Raw genomic sequence first — 22,083 nt, 5'->3', positions numbered from 1 at the left:
ATTTCTCAGGTTTCTGTTTCTACAGGTTGAAGAGAACCAAATCTGCCAGGATGCCTCTCTCCTGCTAAGTACAAGGGCTAACCAAGGACTTACTGATCTATCAATGATTTCAACCCTTTCGTTGATGGAACATACCATATCTGAGGGAAGACCGAAGTCGTAACGTGGTCCTTAACAGATGGTTTTAAAACAAGGACTGATGGTATCTGGAGTGCTGGCTCAGTCATCCTGCACTTTGGACGAAATATTAAACTGAATCCCTTTCTGCCAGTTAAAACAACGAAAAAATCCTACGGCCCCACATGAAGAACAGAGAGTTCTCCTGTGGTTATGGTCAGCATTTCTTCTGCAACTGACACTGCAGAAATCAGATTATTCGGTCACTGAAATATAAACTACTGCAAACACTCGGCAAGTCAGGCAACGTCTGTGGAGAGAGAGACGGAGTTAACGGCCAGGATTTTCCAGCCCTTTCTGCCAGTGGTCCTTCCCGCCTGTGGGGTCTTCCAGTCCTGCTGCACCACCGCCACGGCGGGTCACCTGGCAGCACAGCCAGAGAGCAACGCAAATACCATCGACTTCGGCGAGACTGGTGGATCCCACCAGCAACCAACGGCGCGCTGCCTCCATCACCAGGAAACCACGGAGAGGCTAGGAAAATCTGGATTCATGGGGTAAATTTGTACCCGCGTTCACCATGGGCGGAATCAGTGACCTGGATACAAAATCTCACGGGAATTCTATTCCCAGGGCTGAAATGGTTGCCACAAGAGCTCACAGGTTTAGGGTGCTGGGGAGTAGGTACAGAGGAGATGTCAGGGGTAGGTTTTTCACTCAGAGGGTGGTGGGCGAGTGGAATCGGCTGCCGGCAACAGTGGTGGAGGCGGATTCCATAGGGTCTTTTAAGAGACTTTTAGATAAGTACATGGAACTTAGTAAGATAGAGGGTAAGCCTGATAATCTACGGTAGGGGCATGTTCGGCACAACTTTGTGGGCCAAAGGGCCTGTATCGTGCTGTAGTTTTTCTATGTTTTTTTTGATCGGAAAACAAGATTCTTGCCAGAGAGGTCTCGTTTTCCCAATTTTCCCCATTCCTCTGCGAAGATGTCACAGTGGGAATATCATTTCAATAGATTATAATAAATCTCACATTTAGAATGATAATGTCACGTTGGTAAGGTTGACAACAGGTATTTAAAAACAAGAAAATAGTCAAGGAGAGCGCACTGGGGACACAAAGTAGAGCCCCTCCCAAGGTAGGGGTGGGGTAGGGAGATGTTCTGGTGCTTGTTGGAGGGGGTTCTCCCTATCCATGGGAGAGGGAGGGGAATTTTTTTAATGCTGATCGAGTTTGCTTTATAAAGGGCGCCCCCAATCTCTGGCCCTGTCAGGCCCACCCCCACCAGCGAGACAGCGAGAGAGATACCTGCAACATTTTGTTCTCTGAGTGCTGCAGTACTAAGAAAAGCTGGCTGTCCCAGGGCCAGCACTCTGAGAAAATACTGGAACTATTTGCCTACTTTTCACAACCATGGCCTTAAGTTAAGGTAGGAGTCTCTGCTGTGTTGAAGAGCAGAGGGATCTCGGGGTCCGGGTCCATAGGACTCTCAAATCGGCCTCGCAGGTGGAGGATGTGGTCAAGAAGGCGTATGGTGTACTGGCCTTCATTAATCGAGGGATTGAGTTTAGGAGTCAGGAGGTAATGCTGCAACTTTATAAGACCCTTGTCAGACCCCACTTGGAGTACTGTGCTCAGTTCTGGTCGCCTCACTACAGGAAGGATGTGGAAGCTATTGAAAAGGTGCAGAGGAGATTTACAAGGATGTTGCCTGGATTGGGAGGCATGCCTTATGAAGACAGGTTGAGGGAGCTGGGACTCTTCTCCCTGGAGAGACGAAGGTTGAGAGGCGACCTGATAGAGGTTTATAAAATGTTGAGAGGTATAGATAGGGTGGATTCTCGGAGGCTATTTCCCAGGGCTGAAATGGTCGCTACGAGAGGACACAGGTTTAAGGTGCTGGGGAGCAGGTACAGAGGAGATGTCAGGGGTAAGTTTTTCACTCAGAGGGTGGTGAGTGAGTGGAATCGGCTGCCGTCGGTGGTGGTGGAGGCGAACTCGCTGGGGTCTTTTAAAAGACTTCTGGATGAGTACATGGGATCTAATGGGATTGGGGGTTATAGATAGGTCTATGGCTTAGTAAGTATAGATGTGATCGGTGCAACTAGTGGGCCAAAGGGCCTGTTTGTGCTGTAGTGTTCTATGTTCTATTAAAGGAACAAAAATGAAGGTACAACAGGTTAGAAACAAGATGCAATTGTGGGAATGAGGGAGGAAAGGGGATGAGAGGGACAGAATCGACGCTCAGTGACAGCACGGCAGATGGGAGATATTAAAATGACAAAAGTTATTCAGGTGGAAGGCAGAATGGGGTGAGTAATGGGACTAGGATAAAACGAGGGATAGAATTTTACCCTGCCTTGCCCATCACGGGAATGGGAATAATCGGTTAATTCTGGCTTTGTTTTCAAATGCTGTTGTTTCTTTATCAAAACTGTGACTGGTCTGTGTTAAGAATTATATGGACAATGGAAAGATCCGATGACCTCGTGCAGGATTTTACAGTTTCGGGATGAGCGAGGCCATAAACCTCCCCCCCACCCCCGTCCAGGGTGTCAGGAGAAAGTGTAATGGGGAAACGTTGAATCCACACCAACAACTCCCATCCGAAAACAAACCGGGAAAAAAACCTTCACTGAGATTGTGATCTGAACTTGTTGAAATTGATGCTGAAAGGTTCCAAAATGCCTCACTGAACGATGGGATACTGCTCTCCGGGCTAACACTGAGCTTCCACTGGATCAGTGTCGCAGACTGAGGTCAGAATGGAGGATTTAAATAACAGGCTCCTGGGAGCTCCTGGTGACCCTTCCAAACTGAAGAGAGGTGTACAGTAAAGTGCTCATCCTATCCGTATTTAGTCTGACAGAAAGGAAACCATGTCATGTGTGGCATGTATGATACGCAAAAGAAATAAGTATAGGCAGATTCTAATTCACCTGTTTGGGGTCTTGGGCAGTGGAAGGAACAATTTAGAACTTGCCTCTCCTACAAGATGACGTGAGAGGTTTTTCTATTCATTCATGGGACATAGGTGTCACTGGCTGGCCAGCATTTATTGCCCATCCCTTGGGAAGGTGGGGGTGAGCTGCCTTCTTGAATCGCAGCAGTTCATGTTCTGCGAGTTGACCCTCAATGCCGCTACGGAGGAAATTCCAGGATTTTAACCCAGTGGGTTAGAGGGATGGTGATATATTTCCAAAGCAGGATGGTGAGTGATTTGGAGGAGAACCTGCAGGTCGTGGTGTTCCCATGTATCTGCTGCCCTTGTCCTTCTAGATGGAAGTGGTCGTGGGTTTGGAAGGTGCTGTCTAAGGATCTTTGGTGAATTGCTGCAGTGCATCTTGTAGATAGCACACACTGCTTGTTAGAATGTAACTGGTGACAACTTTGTATTGGATGTAACGTGCTCAATGGGAACAAGATGTAAGAGTCAGCTGACCCAGTAAACCATGGAGCCAATTACAGAGGGATGTAACAGTCAGCTGACCAACTGATTCACTATAAATAAGAAACCATGTAGAACTGTGAGGAGCTTGGAGTGGCCCAGGGTGAGGCCCCAAGCTTGGAGTAATGATGTTTCTTTATTAAACCCTTTCTTTGATTTATAAGTTGGAGTAAGTTTTGTTGTATTTTCGTTATCTGCATTTCTGAAGAACTCCTTCTGAAGAAATACTGCTGCTACTGAGCATCGGTGGTGGAGGGATTGAATGCTTGTAGATGTGATGTTAGTCAAGCAGGCTGCTTTATCCTGGGTGTTGTGAGTCGTAGAGAAGTGGGTCAGACAGTCCGGAGGGAATGATTCCTTTCCTATGCTGGAAAGGGGAGAGGGAAATGTGTTTGGTGGATGGTTTCGTATTGGAGGTGGCAGTAATGGCAGAGGATTAGATGTCAAATGTGGAGATGATTGCGATGGAAGGTGAAGACAAGGTAAAGGGCACATGTTCAGGGTTGTGAGATAGGCCAGTAAAGAGGCAGACAATAGAATGGACAGGGCCTGACAATCAAGGGGGGAGAAATTCTCAGTTAAGGAAAATGGAAACACAAATGTGAAAGGTGGCATTGTCAAAACAATTGTGATTGAGACAGAGGAGGTGGGAGGATGGAATAGAGTCCTTACAGAGTGCAGAGTTGGAGCAAGTGCAATTGTGAGAGATAGTCAGTTTATATTTGTTGATAGTCTATGCCTAGAATTTTTAATTTGATTTATTATTGTCACATGTATTAGAGTACAGTGAAAAGTGGTGTTTCTTGTCTGCTATCCAGTCAAAACATACAAAGCAGATAAAGGAAAAATGCTGTGTTACAGTCATAGCTAGGGTGTAGAGAAAGGTCAGCTTAATGCAAGGTAGGTCCATTCAAAAGTCTGATGGCAGCAGGGAAGAAGCTGATATTGAGTCAGTTGATACGTGACTTCAGACTTTTGTATCCTTTTCCCGATGAAAGAAGGTGGAAGGGAATATATCCAGGGTGCGTGGGGTCCTTGATTATGCTGGCTGCTTTTCCAAGGCAGTGGGAAGTGTGGACAGAGTCAGTGGATGGGAGGCTGGTTTGAGTGATGGACTGGGCTTCGTTGGAGAAATGAAAGGACAGTAGTGGAGGATGGGAAGGGGACAGTTGGAGATGGGACTTTGTCATTAATGATTATTTGGTCATTGATTCATTTGTTGCTTGTATCACTATGCTGTGTGAAAATTGATTTCTGTGCTTGCCTCTGCAACAAGCACTGAACACGAGTTAAAATGTTCAGTATAAAGGTCCTATGGGATGTCCCAGGGATGTTGTGGGGCACAGGTAAATGCTAGTCTTTTTCTTACTTTACAGTGAGAGATTTGTTGGCCCATCTAACCTATCATACCCACAGTAACATTTAACCACATCTTTGCTCACAGTTGCTCGACCTGCCAGTCTCAAGGGTGTTCTCGGAGATCTAGATGTATTTTCAGGAAGTCCACCTCTATTGTGGGTCAGCAATGTTGGATGCCTTTACATTATGGGACCTGGTCACTTCATGCCAAGTAAGAAGTCTCACAACACCAGGTTAAAGTCCAACAGGTTTATTTGGTAGTAAAACGCACAAGCTTTCGGAACGCTGTTCCTTCATCAGGCGAGTAGAGAGTTCTGCTCACCTGATAAAGGAACAGCATCCCAAAAACTTGTGCGTTTTACTACCAAATAAACCTGTTGGACTTTAACCTGGTGTTGTGAGACTTCTTACTGTGTTTACCCCAGTCCAACGCCGGCATCTCCACAACATCACCACATGCCATCCAGACCTGCTCCAACACAATGCAGAATAAAACATCAGGCTGCTTAATTAGTGAGGTTGGGGCTGGAAGATTTAGCTTTTCCACCCACCGGCTGTTGCAGTGGGAAACAATTCAGGTTCCCACCTTGGCCTTGGCAGTTACTCCCGGACGAGAAAGTTTTGTTTACTGTCTGGTAAAACATTACACCAAAGTCCTGTCTGCCCTCTCCAGCCACTGTTCAAAGAACAGAGTCATTTTCCTGAAATCCTGGTTAAAATCCACCCCAAACAATATTGAGTTGGTTATCCAAGATGGTGGAATCTTGCTGTGCCTGCATTTGCTGCTGTGCTTCCCTACATAATGGTTAACATTTCATTGGTTGTAAAGTGCTTTGGGATATCAGGAAAAGGAGTTTACACATTCTCCCCATGTCTGTGTGGGTTTCCTACAGGTGCTCTGGTTTTCTCCCACAGTCTGAAAGACATGCTGGTTAGGTGGATTGGCCATGCTAAATTGCCCCTTAGTGTCCGAAGATGTGTAGGTTATGGGGATTAGCAGGGTAAATATATGGGGTTACGCAAATAGGGTCCGGCTGGGATGCTTAAAGGGATATTTTTTACACAGAGGGTCGTGGGGGCCTGGAATGCACTGCCAAGTAGGGTGGTGGAGGCAGACATGCTAGGGTTATTTAAGACTTACCTAGATCAGCACATGAGCAGACTGGAGTTGGAGGGATACAAAAGAATGTTCTAGTTAAAGATCAAGAGCCTCAGGATGTTCCTGTGAATTAATAGATTCCTATCGGCCGTCCAACAAATTTTAAGACTCACTTTGTCACTTATGTTGGAGCTATTGGGGATCTTCCATCACAGTCTGTATAGCCTGTTGTATGTCTATTGATGTTTATTGATGTCTCCTTTTTACAATCAATTTGGTCTGCCTTGTTGGCCAACAAGGGGTATACACGCGATGGGTCGTGCGAGGGCTGCTCTTGGATGTTGCTTCGAGAGTTGCCTAGTGCTTCACGTCGTTAGTGTACGCTTAAACTGGACCAACTGACGGGCAACACGACAGCTCAGTGACTATCACTGTTTGCTGTGCAGTTATAGGGACCCAGGTCGGAGCTCCGCTTCGGTCAATGTCTGTAGGAGTTTGCACATTCTCCCCGTGCTTGCATGGGTTTTCTCCAGGTGCTCCGGTTTCCTCCCACATCCCAAAAACTTGCTTTTTAGGCTGATTGGTGTCAATAAATTGTGCCTGAATTGGATCTCCCTTAATCTGGCGCACATATAATTCTCTAAATTTGCACCCCCCTTTATTGTGGAGTCCACTAGAGGTAGACAAAAATGTCGACGATCAACGAAAGACTTGAATAAGGCGCTCACTGAGTGTTAAAATGGGTGGCGTGGGCTTATAGGGCCAAAGGGCCTGTTTCTTGTGCTGTGTTGTTCTTTGTTCATTGAAGGGTTGGTACAGACTCAATGGGCTGAGTAACCTGCTTCTGCACTGTAGGGATTTTATGATAAATGTGAATGAACGATTGATTCCAGAACTTTTGTCTCCAACTGACTATCTGGAGACCATTTCAGCTAATAAATAAAAGTCAGAACTTGCTTTTATAAACTGCCTTTCATGAGCTTAGGAAGTCCCATTAAGTTTTAGTCAATGAAGTATTGGTGAAGAGTTATTACTGGTGCAGTTAGGGAAGAGTGTGGATGTGAAGCTGTGTATTGGGGCATCAGTCCTGAGTTTGCTCTTTGTTATCTTATGTTTACATCTCCCTTGAACCGTAGTCATGGTTTAACAGCAGTGCAGAATCCTGTGTTCCCAATATCCCACAAGGTGATGGTCTCATTTCAGATTTATGGAATATCATTGATCCTGGTACTTACGATGGCCATTTTGATAATACATCTTTTCTTCATCGGGGTCCTGGAAAGCTTTACTGTATCCACACCTCCTGCAAGAAAAATACAATTCAGTCAAGCCTCGGTTACACCCAGAGGGAACCTGGAACACTTTCTCACAAGTGAAAGGATTCAAGATCTCCCCAGTGACTCTTCCACACTCTGTAATAATGCGAAGATGATTGAATAAGTCTTGAATTGTACTGATCATCTTCAAGGACAACACAGCACAGGAAACAGGCCCTTCAGCCCAACAAGCCTGTGCCACCAGTTTTCTGACATTGATTAATTAAAACATGAATCCGACATCAAAGATAGTGAACACACATCACAAAAAAATTGTCGTTATTGGCCTTGGGGCTGGCCTTCTCCCTCCACCCGGTTTCATGCAATGTAAATATAATCTTCATGAACTGAAATACTTCAGGCAGATCTAAGCTGAATGTGTGTCCTGTCACTGTACTGCCGGGATTTCTATCATTACTGCAGGAGCTGTAACCCAGTAAAGCACATCACAGTGGTTAGCACTGCTGCCTCACAGCCCCAGGGACCCGGGTTCAATTCCAACCTCGGGTCACTGTCTGTGTGGGGTTTGCACATTCTCCCCGTGTCTGCATGGGTTTCCTCCGGGTGCTCCGGTTTCGTCCCACAGTCCAAAAATGTGCAGGTTAGATAGATTTCCCATGCTAAATTGCAACTTAGTGCCCAAAGATGTCCAGGTTAGGTTGATTAGTCATGGTAACCATGCAAGGTTACACAGCTGATGCGAAAGTGAATGCCTGGGTAGGATGATTCGGGATGGGCCAAATGGCCTCTTTCCACACTGTAGCGATTCTATGGTCATTATTGGAACTGTCCAATTTTATTTCATCCAGTCACGTACCTGTTGTATTTTTATAGTTATATTCAGGCACCAGTCATTCATCAAGGACTGAGTAAAAACATTCTGGTTCCAGTTATTGAGATGAGATACCGGAGAATAAATACACATGGATTGAAAGCTTGCAGACAGAAGCAACAGAGCCGTCTGTACTCTGCTCACAGGTCAAAGTAAAAATGAGACTGGATTACATGACAAATTTCCCTACTTGTGCTGGCATGCTGCTCTCTTTTATAGGGATATTGTAACAATATCTATCACATAAGGCACTTCTGAAATTAAGCACAGATAGTTATTTAATCAAACTTGTGTCAGTCAACGTTTCCAAATTCCTTTCATTGTGACTTGGTTAAGGAATGTCTCACTCATAAGGGTAGGGCTGAATTCAATATTGGTACAGATTTCCACATCCACACTGGGGAGGCGGTGGTGTCATGTTAATGTCACTACACTAGTAATCCAGAGACCCAGGGTAATGGGCAGCAGTGAACTGCTCATAAGACCATAGCCATTGGAGCAGAATTAGAAAGGTTAGTCATGGCACAAATCAATTCCAGCCTCCCAGACTGCCTAAATCAACCACAGTTTGCCTACTGCCACAGCAGGCACTATCACCCTGGCCCTGCACTCAACCCTGGAACACCTAGATAACAAAGACACCAATGTCAGACTCCTATTTATCAACTCCAGCTCAGCCTTCAACACTATTATCCCTACGAAGTTCATTTCCAAACTCTGTGGCCTGGGTCTCTGCTCCTCCCTCTGCGACTGGACCCTGAACTTCCTAACCCACAAACCACAGTCAGTAAGGATAGACAACAGCACCTCCTCCACGATCATCCTCAATACTGGTGCCCCACAAGGCTGTGTTCTCAGCCCCTTACTATACACCTTATACACCTATGAGTGTGTGGCCAAATTCCCCTCCAATTCGATTTTCAAGTTTGCTGACGACACCACCATAATGGGTTGGATCTCAAACAATGACAAGACAGAGTGCAGGAATGTGATAGAGAATTGGGTGAACTGGTGCGGCAGTAATAATCTCTCCCTCAATGTAAGCAAAATGAAGGAGATTGTCATCAACTTCATGAACATAGAGGAGAACATGCCCCTGTCTACATCAATGGGGACAAAGTAGAAAGGGTCGGGAGTTTTTTGATGTCCAGATCACCAACAACCTGTCCTGTTCATGCTGACAAGATAGTTAAGAAAGCCCACCAACACTCCTGCTTTCTCAGACAACTAAGGAAATTTGGCATGTTATTTACGACTCTCACCAACTTTTACAGATGCACCATAGAAAGCATTCTTTCTGGTTGTATCACAGCTTGGTCTGGGCTCCTGCACTGCTCAAGATCGCAAAAAATTACAAAAGGTCGTGAATGTAGACCAATCCATCACGCAAACCAACCTCCCATCTAGTGACTCTGTCAACACTTCCCACTGCCTTGGCAAAGCAGCAAGTATAATTAAGAACCCCACACAGCCCAGACATTCTCTTTTCCACCTTCTTCCTTTGGGAAAAAGATACAAAAGTCTGAGGTCACATACCAACTGACTCAAGAACAGTTTCTTCCCTGCTGCTGTCAGACTTTTGAATGGACTTACCTTGCATTAAGCTGATCTTTCTCTATACCCTAGCTATGACTATAACACTACATTCTGCACTCTCTCATATCCTTCACTATGAACGGTACCTTGTCTGTATAGCATGCAAGAATAATTTTCACTGTATATTAATACATGTAACAATAATAAATCAAATCAAATCAAAACATAGAATCATAGAATACCTACAGTGCAAGACGAGGCCATTCAGCCCATTGAGTCTGTTTTGACTCTCTGACAGAGTATCTTACCCAACCTTCTTCCTGCCTCATCCCTGTAACCCCACACATTTTCCATGGCTAATTTATCTAATGTACACATCTTGGGAAACTAAGGAGCAATTTAGCATGGACAATCCGACTAACCTGCATATCTTTGGACTGTGGGAGGAAACTGGAGCACCCAGAGGAAACCCATGCGAACATGGGGAGAATGTACAAACTCTGCACAGTGACACAAGTCGGGAATTGAACCTGGGTCCCTGGCACTGTGAAGCAGCAGTGCTAACCACAGTGCTGCCAAATGGCAGATAAACAACGGCAGATTAAATTTTATGGAGGTGATTGCAAAATGCAAATTCCGTGAAACGGTTGAAAGAGAGCCAGGAGTATTTGTAAATACAAACGAGCCCAAAAAGTGTAAAGCAGCAAATCAGCAAAACCAATCTGATGTTGAACTCTGGCCAATTCAGTACAGTACAAGGAGAGGTGGGAATGGTCAAATGATGTAAGGCTCTAGTCAGACAACACTTTGACCACTCTACCCAGTTCTGGTCACAGAGAAACAAAGGGCACCATCAACTCCAGAAGAACATTGGGTTTTGAGTTATAAGGTGGGCATGTTCAACCTTGAAAGAAGGGGGTTTGATCACAAAATCATCCAGAATATTACATTAAACTAGACTGTGTGAGTAGGACAATGGACAATAGTTTTTTATGACTATCATAAGCTTTCTCTTCTGTTTAATCTTCCCCTGTATTTTTCCAGACTACCATGGGAGTCTAGATTTGGCAGTACTGTTCTTATTTTTGGAGGGAACATGTCTGCTTTATACCCTAAGGATCTCGCTTTTTAATACTTCCCACTGGTTTACAACTGAGTTATCTTTTAGCAGTCTGTCCAATTCACCTCAGCCAAATCATTTCTCAGTTTTGTAATATTTGCCTTCCCCCATTTTAAAACTTTTACTCCTGATTTATCTCTGGCCTTTTCCATAACAATACTAAATCTAAGAACACAAGAAATAGGAGCAGGAGTAGGCCATCTAGCCCTTCGAGCCTGCCCCGCCATTCAATAAGATCATGGCTGATCTGTCGTGTCTCAGTTCCACCTTCCCGCCCTCTCCCCATAATCCCTAATCCCCTCGCCTATCAAAAACCTATCAACCTGCGTCTTAAATATATTTAGCGAGGCAGCCTCCACCACTTCAACGGGCAGAGAGTTCCAGAGATTCACCACCCTTTGAGTGAAGAAGTTCCTCCTCAACTCCGTTCTAAACCACCCCCCCCTTTATCTTGAGGCTGTGCCCTCTAGTCCTACTGTCCTTTCTGAGCGGGAAGAGCCTCTCCACCTCTATCCTATCCATCCCATTCATCATCTTATATGTCTCAATGAGATCTCCCCTCATTCTTCTAAACTCTAATGAGTACAAGCCTAGTTTATTCAGCCTCTCCTCATAGCTCAACCCCCTCAACTCCGGCATCAGCCTAGTAAACCTCCTCTGCGCTCCCTCCAAGGCCAAAATATCCTTGCGTAAATCTAACCGTATTGTGATCACCATACGGTCACCCACTCTCACTTCACCCATTTGCCCATCTTCATTTCCCAAGACTTTTAGGTGGGATTCTGAATTAAAGTCCGAATCCCACAGATGGTAGCTTTGCACCATTGTGTCCTTAGCCAAGCACAGATACTCAATGTCTGAACCTGTGATTCCTCTCATACTGTGAGGATTACTATTGCAACAGGATTGCATCTCCTCTTATCGGGCTTGTCAATGTATGGTTTCAAAAAATTATCCTGGACGCAGTACATGAATTTTTCACCCTCAGTGCCCCTTAAATTGTTTGAAACCCAGTTGATATTAGGATAGTTAAACTGCCCTCTTATTCCTGCAGGGAGAAATTTATCTAAATATATATTCTTCTGACTCCCTCTCACTGTTTGGCGGTCTGTATAATCCGAGTAGTGTGACTGTCTCTTTTCTTGTTCCTAAGCCTGACCCACAAAGCCTCATTTGTTAACCCGTTTGGGATCACAGCCTTCTCACAATTGTCATTGATTCATTCGTCAATAATGCTGCCCCCACTCCGGTTTTTGTCAGCCACTCTATCCTGCTGGAAAACTCCATATCCCGGGATATTGAGCTGCGCCTCCTTTAGCCAGATTTCCATTATAGCAACATCAGCCTCTCTCTGTCCCTTTAGTTTATCTGCCTGGTTTGTAATGTTCTTTGTATTGAAGTATAAACAGCTCAACCCCATCACTTCCCTTTGCTGGATGCTTTTTAACCCTCGTTTCTCTTGTCTTTCTGAATCACTGACTCCTACAATTATAATTAGGGGTGGTAATTATAGGACGGATGTCAGAGGTAGGTTCTTTACTCAGAGGGTAGTAAGGGCGTGGAATGCCCTGCCTGCTGCAGTTGTGGACTCGTCAACTTTAAGGGCGTTCAAATGGTCAGTGGATAGGCATATGGATAACATTGGAATAGTTTAGGTTAGAGGGTCATTAGATTGGTTCCACTGATCGGTGCAACATCGAGGGCCAAAGGGCCTGTATTGCGCTGTAATGCTCTATGTTCTTTGTTCATCACCTTTTAATATTCTACCTCCCATTTCCTGATTCGAATCTGATCCATCTAAGTCTACCCTTTGGTTCCCATTCCCCCTGCCATACTAGTTTAAAACTTCCTCAATGGAACTAGCAAAATCCCCCTTGAGGATATTGGTTCCAGCTGTGCCTAGGTGTAACCTTTCCAGTTGTACAAGTCCCACATCTGCCCCAGAACCAGTCCCAAAGCCTCACGAATCTAAGCCCTACTATTTCCTCAGCTGTGCATTGACCTGGTCCATCCTCTTTTCCTGCTCTCGCTAATGTGTGGCATTGGGAATAACCGTGAGATTACTACATTGAGGTCCTGCCTTTTAGTTTATCACCCAACTTCCTGTATTCAGCTCTCTGGACCTCATTGTTTATCTATGTCGTTGGTACTAATGTGTACAATGACCACTGGCCATTCACCCTCCTCCTCCAGAATGCCATGCAGCTGCCCTGTGACATCCCTGATCCTGGCACCGATGCCAGGGAGACAGCAAACCATCCTGGATTCCGCGGCTACAGAAGTGCCTGTCTGCGCCCCTTATTATTGACTTGTGGACTGATATCAGGCTGTTCTGCTTCACAAAGAGTACAATCCGTGTTTGGGATAGACTTTAGGCTGGACATCTAGAGGCCAAACTGTGGATGCATTGAAGTAACAACTAAATGAAGCAATGGGGGAAAGTGTATGATGCTTCAGGAGGTTTGATTTCAGATGTGTTATACAGTTCTTCATCGCTAAATATCAATTCTAAGCAAGAAATAACAAGTAGTCAACTGGTACATTCTGAAAGGTCAAAAGATAAGAATACAAGCGCTGTTTCAGAATGTGCCAGAGTGCACAGAGAACAAAAACAGCCCGGGAAACAGGCCCTTCGGCCCAACGAGCCCACGCTGCCATTTTAACATTACCAGTGCTGGCCTTTATAGTGAGGGGGATTGAATATAAAAGTAGGGAGGTCTTGCTGCAGCTGTACAGGGCATTGGTGAGGCCGCAGCTGGAGTACTGTGTGCAGTTTTGGTCGCCGCACTTACGCAAGGATATTTTGGCCTTGGAGGGAGTGCAGAGGAGGTTTACTAGGCTGATACCGGAGTTGGGGGGGTTGAGCTATGAGGAGAGGCTGAATAGACTGGGCTTGTACTCGTTAGAGTTTAGAAGGATGAGGGGGGATCTTATTGAGATGTATAAGATGATGAAAGGGATGGATAGGGTAGAGGTGGAGAGGATCTTCCCACTCAGAAAGGACAGCAGGACTAGAGGGCACAGCCTCAAGATAAGGGGGGGAGGGGCAGTTTAGAATGGAGTTGAGGAGGAACTTCTTCACTCAAAGGGTGGTGAATCTCTGGAATTCTCTGCCCGTTGAAGTGGTGGAGGCTACCTCACTAAATATATTTAAGACGCGGGTAGATAGGTTTTTGGTAGGCAAGGGGATTAAGGGTTATGGGGAGAAAGCGGGAAAGTGGAACTGATCCACTTCAGATCAGCCATGATCTTATTGAATGGCGGGGCAGGCTCGAAGGGCTAGATGGTCTACTCCTGCTCCTATTTCTTATGTTCTTATGTTAAGTCCCCCCTCCACCCATGACCCTTATCTGTGCTTATGGCATTCCACATTGAGGGAAAACTAATTTAGGGACAATTTAGTTTTAGTTTAGAGGGTTCCTAAATCAGCATAAACAAAATGGTGATTGGTCCTGATGATTAATTCTCCTTCAATATGAAATTTCAGAGTGTTATTGCATGACATTTACCTTTTCCTGCAGATAAACATCGCCAGTAAGACAATGAGCCCGGTCACTAAAGCAAAACAGATCCAAATGATTGTGGTGGTATCGTATCGGAGCGATACTATGGGAAAGAAAGAGAAACACTGTTATTGTAATAAGATGTCACAACACAAACCAGATGGATTTTGTTTCTGCCTCTCAGGGTTCATCAGCATTGAGACAAATGAACAATCTGATATTTCTCTTCAAAAACCAGTGATTCAGACACGAGATACGGAGCCTATTTCCTTAAGTCATGTTATTTGATGGTTACCATGGAGACCAGTGGTATTTATCTAAAGCATACATCTCCATTTTGAAACAAGTTAAGCTGAAATACTTGTCACAGACTTTATACAGATGCTTCATTACATGTGAGTGTTGACGTTGCTGTGCCTTTTGTTAACTGTATGCCCTCGTGTGTTAATTAAGTTGAGGTGGGCATTATTCTTTCTTATTTATTCATTGGCATTGCTGGCTGGACCAGCATTCATTGCCCATCCCTAGTTTGCCCAAAGGAAGTTAAGTGTCTGCCACAGCTCTGGAATCACATGTGGGCCAGACCAAATAAGGACGGCAGATTTCCGGTCTGAAAGAACATTAGTGAATCAGATGGGTTTTTTTCCGACAATCGACAATGGTTTCATGGTCATCAGTAGATTCTTAATTCCAGATATGTTTTATTGAATTCAAATTCCACCATCTGCCATGGTGGGATTCGAACCTGGGTCCTCAGAACATTAGCTGATTTTCTAGATTAAATATCTAGTGACAATACCATGAGGCCATCGCCTCCCCATTATGGGGGATCCAGCGGTATTCATGCATAGAAGAGCAGAGTAAAAATGTGTGTGTTGGTTGGAGGGATCAGTGTGTGTCTCAGGTTTGTAAGTGTATAAACCCCACAATTCTTTCCTTCACTGTCTGACTCTCTGACTTTTGACACATTTGCCCTGACTTCAAAATGGGTGGCACTGCTGCTACTCAATGTACCCAAACTGATGCCAGAGTGTGGCAGCTAGGGGATTTTCACAGTAACTTCATTGCAGTGTTAATGTAGGCCTACATGTGACTAATAAATAAACTTTTCGTATATAGATCAATAAACTGCACTTGCAAAGGCAATGTTGTTAATGTGTTTTCTTCAATCAATCCCATTTATTGCAGTGTGTATTGTGAGCATCAACTGTTCCAGGGTTTCACTCCTGACTGGGGTGTACAGAGGGTGTACCTAAGATGAATTGAGGAAGTAGCTCAGTACGATGGCAGGCTGGGAGGGAGGGCTGCCTCAAGGCACCAACACCGTGCGCAAAAATAGAAATTTAAATATAAAAATGGCACTCAGTCCTTAGAATTCTCAGCCCCCACACACTCCCCAATCCCCAGCCACGTTATCTCCTATCTGATAGCCCTCATGGCTCCTCATACCTCCCAAAACAATCTATGTTCTTCCCTCTATCCCACGGCCCTTTATAGCCCCTATATTATCTTAATGTGTGTGAAAGGCCTGGCTTGGAGCTCATGGACTTGTAAGGAAAAGAATACACCAAAAAACAGCCTGTCAGTTCACAGCAGGATTGACATTATAAAGCCTTTGATGTGGGGTTATGAATATAAATATGTGTTTTTATATGGGATTAAATACTTGAATTAAATATTTACTTCTTTAAGAGATCAAGTAACCAAAGAAATTGAGATGTAATTAATGGGTTTTCATCAAGAGCAACTTTTGTAAATCGTGAAGGTGTCATTAAATGTTTAGAGCGTGATATTAGTGCATCTCCTGAGCTCTGCCCATGGTGGATACTGGATGAATGGCAAGAAAGATGAAGATAGGTTGAGGGAGCTCGGTCTCTTCTCCCTGGAGAGACGAAGGTTGAGAGGTGACCTGATAGAAGTTTATAAGATGTTGAGACGAATAGATAGGGTGGATTCTCGGAGGCTATTTCCCAGGGCTGAAATGGTCGCTACGAGAGGACACAAATTTAAGGTGCAGGGAAGCAAGTACAGAGGAGATGTTAGGGATAAGTTTTTCACTCAGAGGATGGTGAGTGAATGGAATTGGCTGCCATCTGTGGTGGTGGAGGCGAACTCGCTGGGGTCTTTTAAAAGACTTCTGGATGAGTACATGGGATCTAATGGGTTTGGGGGTTATAGATAGGTCTATAGAAGTGATCGGCGCAACTTGTGGGCCGAAGGGCCTGTTTGTGCTGTAGTGTTCTATGTTCTAAAGTGTAAGAGAAAAGGTTCTGGCTGGGGGGGGTGTGGATAAGGATGAGATGGCATCAAGTTGGAATAGCTCTGTCAGGGGGAGTGTGTTCCATTAGTGTTGGGCTACGTTAGGTGGTGTTAGCTCTACAAGTATACTGAATGGTGAATTAGTCTTAAGACCAGGATGACACCGTCTTGTCTCTTATCTCTCACATTCCTATATTCCACACCACCCTCTTGGTACTCCTACTCCAAAATCTCACTGAAATGCTTTTTGCTCTGGTAAATGTTCAACTTCACGTGGGAGCTGAGCAGCAGATGTTTGCCCCTCTCTGAGAGGGCGTTGGCCCACCCATCGTTCATCGATATGAAAGGTTGGAGAGATCCATGGTTTGGGGGGGCGCGCGCGGCACGTACCTGATTTGGCAGTTTCAATCTCCACGGTCTGACTGAATCGGCCACATCCAGCTGATGTACGAGCTCGGACCTGAAATACATAACGAGTTCCAGGTTTCAGGTTGGAGACTGTCACACTTGTTCCCCTGGCTTTCAGTGTGGAGTAACTCTGCTGTTCCTTACCCTGTGGGACAGTAAAAATACTCCATTTGAGGAGCAGCTTGAGGCAGACTGTTTGTCATTACTCACATTACATGTCAGTCGCTGCAAAGATATAGAATTACAAATAGGGCTGTCAATTCTGATTGGACCATATTTCACTCAGTTTCATCACATCCTGCCTCCTATTAGCCCCACCTACATGCTCCCACCAATGTCCATCCAATGCGACTCGCCACATAAGTGTGGGCGGCACGGTAGCACAGTGGGTTAGCACTGCTGCTTCACAGCTCCAGGGTCCTGCGTTCGATTCCCTGCTCAGGTCACTGTCGGTGTGGAGTTTGCACATTCTCCTCGTGTCTGCGTGGGTTTCCTCCGGGTACTCCGGTTTCCCCCCACAGTCCAAAGATGTGCGGGTTAGGTTGATTGGCCATGCTAAGAAATTGCCCCTTAGTGTCCAGGGATGCGTAGGTTAGAGGGATTAGTGGGTATAATATGTAGGGATATGGGGGTAGGGACTGGGTGGGATTGTGTTCAGTGCAGACCCGATGGGCCGAAGGGCCTCTTTCTGCACTGTAGGGTTCTATGATTCTATAAGCACAGTGGCTACCGGAGCAGGTCAGAGGTTAGGAATCCTGCGGCGAGTAACTCACCTTCTCACTTCCCAGAGTCTATCCACCATCTACAAGGTACAAGTCAGGAGTGTGATGGAATATTCCCCATTTGTCTGGATGGGTGCAGCTCCAACGACACTCAAGAAGCTCTACACCATTCAGGACAAAGCAGCCCACTCGATTGGCACCACATCCACAAACATCTATTCCCTCCACCACCGACACTCAGTGGCAGCAGCGGGTACTATCTACAAGATACACTGCAGCAATTCACCAAAGATCCTTATACAGCACCTTCCAAACCCACAACCACTTCCATCTAGAAGGACAAGGGCAGCAGACACACAGGAACACACCACCCTCTGCAGGTTCCCCTCCAAGCCACTCACCATCCTGACTTGGAAATACATTACTCTTCCTTCGCAGTCGCTGGGTCAAAATCCTGAAATTTCCTCCCTAACAGCATTGTAGATGTATCTACACCACAGGGACTGCAGCGTTTTACGAAGGCAGCTCATCACCGCCTTCTCTAGGGCAACAAATGCTGGCCAAGCAGCGACATTATGAATGAATAAAAAAAAGTCAGTCAGTCAATTATGGTGGCTACAATACCCACAATCCACTGTGCTTCAGAAACCACTCTATGCATCATGTGGTTAGACCAGAATCTGCATATGCCAAGGTCACATCACAACCTTCGAGCATTGTGACCTTGTCATTTCTGAGAATCTGGTTAGAATAAAAGTGGTCCTCTAATTTTTTGGGTAATCTTTAATTCCAGAAGGTTCCAGAACAATCCAGGAGAACTTGGAAACTTGAAGTGCATAAATCAGAGAAATAAAAGAAAACTCAAATGGAAGCGAAAGCAAGGGGATTTTCACAGTAATTTCATTGCAGCGTTAATGTAAGCCGACTTGTGATACTAATAAATAAACTTCAAAACTTCAAACTAATGTTGGAAACACGAGGCAGGAAAATGAGAATCTCAAAGGAGGAGAATTCTTTGGGTTGGACTGCAACAACTAAAGAACGCAGTCGGGGTGACACAGTGGTTAGCACCACTGCCTCGCAGTGCCAGGGACCTGGGTTCAATTCCAGCCTTTGGTGACTGTGTGGAGTTTGCACATTCTCCCCGTGTCTGTGTGGGTTTCCTCTGGTTTTTCCCCCCACTGTCCAAAAATGTGCAGGTCAGGTGGATTGGCCATGCTGAATTGCCCCCTTGTGTCCCGAAGTGTATAGGTGTGGAGCTTGCACATTCTCCGTGTGTCTGCGTTGCTTTCCTCCAGGTGCTCCAGTTCCCTTCCAAAGATGTGCGGGTGAGGTGGATTAGGGGAGTACATATGTGGGGTTATGGGGCAGGGGATGGGTCAGAGAGTTGGTGGACTGAATGCCCTCCTTCTGCACTGTAGGGATTCTATGAAATGTGTGTTTTGATATTTTGATGGGATTTGGAATAAACAGGCCAAGACTGTAGGGTCTGAGCAAGAAGATTTGAGGCTGGTTATTGTGATTTGGGCCAACTTTCGAAACTGAGCAAGGACGTTCTTTTTGGGGATCATAAAAATATTTTTAGCTACATCAGGGTGATACTGGCCTGAGGGTTTGGATTAGTGGGGTAAATATGTGGGATTACTGGAAAGTCAGTACAGACTCGATGGGCCAAATGGTCTCCTTCTGCATTGTAGGGATTTTCTAATCTTATGAACATCAGCCAAAATCTCAACCAAGGAGGAAATGAGCACAATCTGCAGGAATTTAGTCATCTCACTTCTTTAGCACGGTAAAACATCTAAGGCAATTCACAGGAGTGCTATCTTAATTATCAGCTAAATGTGACACTGAACTACATAAGGACAAAGAGTGTGATCAAAGAAACAGGTTCTACAGAGTGTCTTAAAGGAGGAAACAGGCAGAGATCTTTCAAGAGGAAATCCCAGAAATTATTATCTAATTAGCTGAATGGGAACGAGCAAGACATCAGAATTGGTGTTATATCAACATCTCACAAAAACCTGTTGTGGTAGATTTTAGTCTTTAGTTCCAGGTTCTTCTGCATTATATGAGCTGAAAAGAGATGACTCTGGAAGCCAGGAATTTGCCCTAATTATCTATCCATTCAAAGGAAAGCAACGACTTTGAGGTGGAATTTGAAAGTGGCTGTGCATGCCAGCCACTCCTCTCTGCATTGGCTCATTCATAGAACCCTACAGCGCAGAAAGAGGCCCTTTAGTCCATCAAATCTGCACCAAACACAATCCCACCCAGGCCCTACCCCCATATCCCTGTACCCTACGCATCCCTGGACACTAAGGGGCAATTTCTTAGCATGGCCAATCAACCTAGCCAGCACATCTTTGGACTGTGGGAGGAAACCCGGAGCACCCGGAGGAAACCCACGCAGGCGTGAGGAGAATGTGCAAACTCCACGCAGGCAGTGACATAAGAACATAAGAAATAGGAGCAGGAGTAGGCCATCTAGCCCTTCGAGCCTGCCCCGCCATTCAATAAGATCATGGCTGATCTGTCGCTGCTCAGTTCCACATTCCCGCCCTCTCCCCATAACCCTTAATCCCCTCTCTTATCAAAAACCCATCAACCCGCGTCTTAAAAATATTTAGCGAGGCAGCCTCCACCACTTCAACGGGCAGAGAATTCCAGAGATTCACCACCCTTTGAGTGAAGAAGTTCCTCCTCAACTCCGTTCTAAACCGCCCCCCCCTTTATCTTGAGGCTGTGCCCCTTAGTCCTACTGTCTTTTTTGAGCGGGAAGAGTCTCTCCACCTCTATCCTATCCATCCCATTCATCATCTTATACGTCTCAATGAGATCTCCCCTCATTCTTCTAAACTCCGACGAGTACAAGCCTAGTTTATTCAGACCCGAGCCGGGAATCGAACCCAGGACCCTGGAGCTGTGAAGCAGCAGTGCTAATCCACTGTGCTACCGTGCCGCCCCTCAGCACCTAACACCTGAGCAGAAAGCCCAGCACTTTAGAAACTTGCAACCTCCACCATCTACAAAGATAAGGGTAGCAGATAGTTGGGCACACCACCACGTGGAGGCTCCCCTCCAAGCCACTCACCATTATGACGTGGAAATCCATCGCCATTCCTTCACTGGCGCTGGGTCAAAATCCTGGAACTCCCTCCCTAACAGTACTGTGGGGTGCACATATGCCACATAGACCGCAGCGGTTCAAGAAGGCAGCTCACCACCGCCTCCTGCAGGGCAATTAGGGATGGGCAACAAATACTGGTCTAGCCAACAGAAAGACTTTTAAAAGTGACAATCTCAGAGGGATCAATTTAAAGTGGGGATTGAGCAGAAAAACGCTGCAGCAAAACACTCAGAAATAACCGTTTATTTTCCGAGCGTTTTTCAACACTCTCTCTCGGTTGATTTAGAAGGTCTTTGGTTCAAAGTTAATGACGGCATCAGGAACTCCCTCGAAGCGGTCACTCAGTGCGAGCAGACTGAATTAGTGTTTGCACGAGCAGGGTTTGTGTGTATGTGTGTGTGTGGGGTGGTTACACTCTCCCCATGTCGCAGGCACAGCGAGCGTTAGAGCAACATGAGGTGGGTAAGCTGTCTGCTCTGTATCAGCAGAGTCAGCGACCAGCCTCCAAAGGAGACAGATTGCGGGCAGCTGTGTTTTTGTTCTGTCTCCAATGAGTACCTGCTCTGTTCTAATGAATATTTGCCCGACATTCAAAAATAAGTGGAATAAAATAAATCTCCACAATAATCAGTTCCACCAGAATGAACGATGGAAGGGGATCTCAAACCAACAGGCAGGTACAGGTCTGGACTGCACCATGTTAAAGGGAACCTGACCACTTAATCTGAGTAAATTAATCTGAGGCGACGGTGCAGAGGGACCTCAGGGTCCTTGTGCATGAGTCGCAAAAACCCAGCCTGCAGGTGCAGCAGGTGGTCAGGAAGGCGAATGGGATGCTGGCCTTCATAGCGAGGGGGATTGAATATAAAAGTAGGGAGGTCTTGCTGCAGCTGTATAGGGCATTGGTGAGGCCGCAGCTGGAGTACTGTGTGCAGTTTTGGGCGCCGCACCTGCGCAAAGATATTTCGGCCTTGGAGGGAGTGCAGAGGAGGTTTACTAGGCTGATACCGGAGTTGAGGGGGTTGAGCTATGAGGAGAGGCTGAATAAACTGGGCTTGTACTCGTTAGAGTTTAGAAGAATGAGGGGAGATCTCATTGAGACGTATAAGATGATGAATGGGATGGATAGGATAGAGGTGGAGAGACTCTTCCCGCTCAAAAAAGACAGTAGGACTAGGGGGCACAGCCTCAAGATAAAAGGGGGGCAGTTTAGAACGGAGTTGAGGAGGAAC

General features: G+C 45.7%; 1 protein-coding gene across 1 annotated transcript in view; it reads right to left on the bottom strand.

The window, feature by feature from the left end:
* epha8 (eph receptor A8) overlaps positions 1-22,083 on the bottom strand; it is a 570,939-nt gene that overhangs the window by 125,494 nt on the left and 423,362 nt on the right. The window contains exons 7-9 of the mRNA XM_080181519.1: positions 16,982-17,144; positions 14,339-14,435; positions 7,261-7,328 (exon numbers count right to left, since the gene is read on the bottom strand). Of these exons, the coding sequence (XP_080037645.1) occupies positions 7,261-7,328; positions 14,339-14,435; positions 16,982-17,144 (328 nt within the window). The remainder of the gene's footprint in view (positions 1-7,260; positions 7,329-14,338; positions 14,436-16,981; positions 17,145-22,083) is intronic.

Source organism: Carcharhinus amblyrhynchos, unplaced genomic scaffold (genome assembly GCF_965287045.1).
Source record: "Carcharhinus amblyrhynchos unplaced genomic scaffold, sCarAmb.v2.hapA scaffold_41, whole genome shotgun sequence".
NCBI lineage: Eukaryota > Metazoa > Chordata > Chondrichthyes > Carcharhiniformes > Carcharhinidae > Carcharhinus > Carcharhinus amblyrhynchos.
Note: the sequence above shows the minus strand (reverse complement) of the source record. Positions and strands in the feature narration are given on the sequence as shown.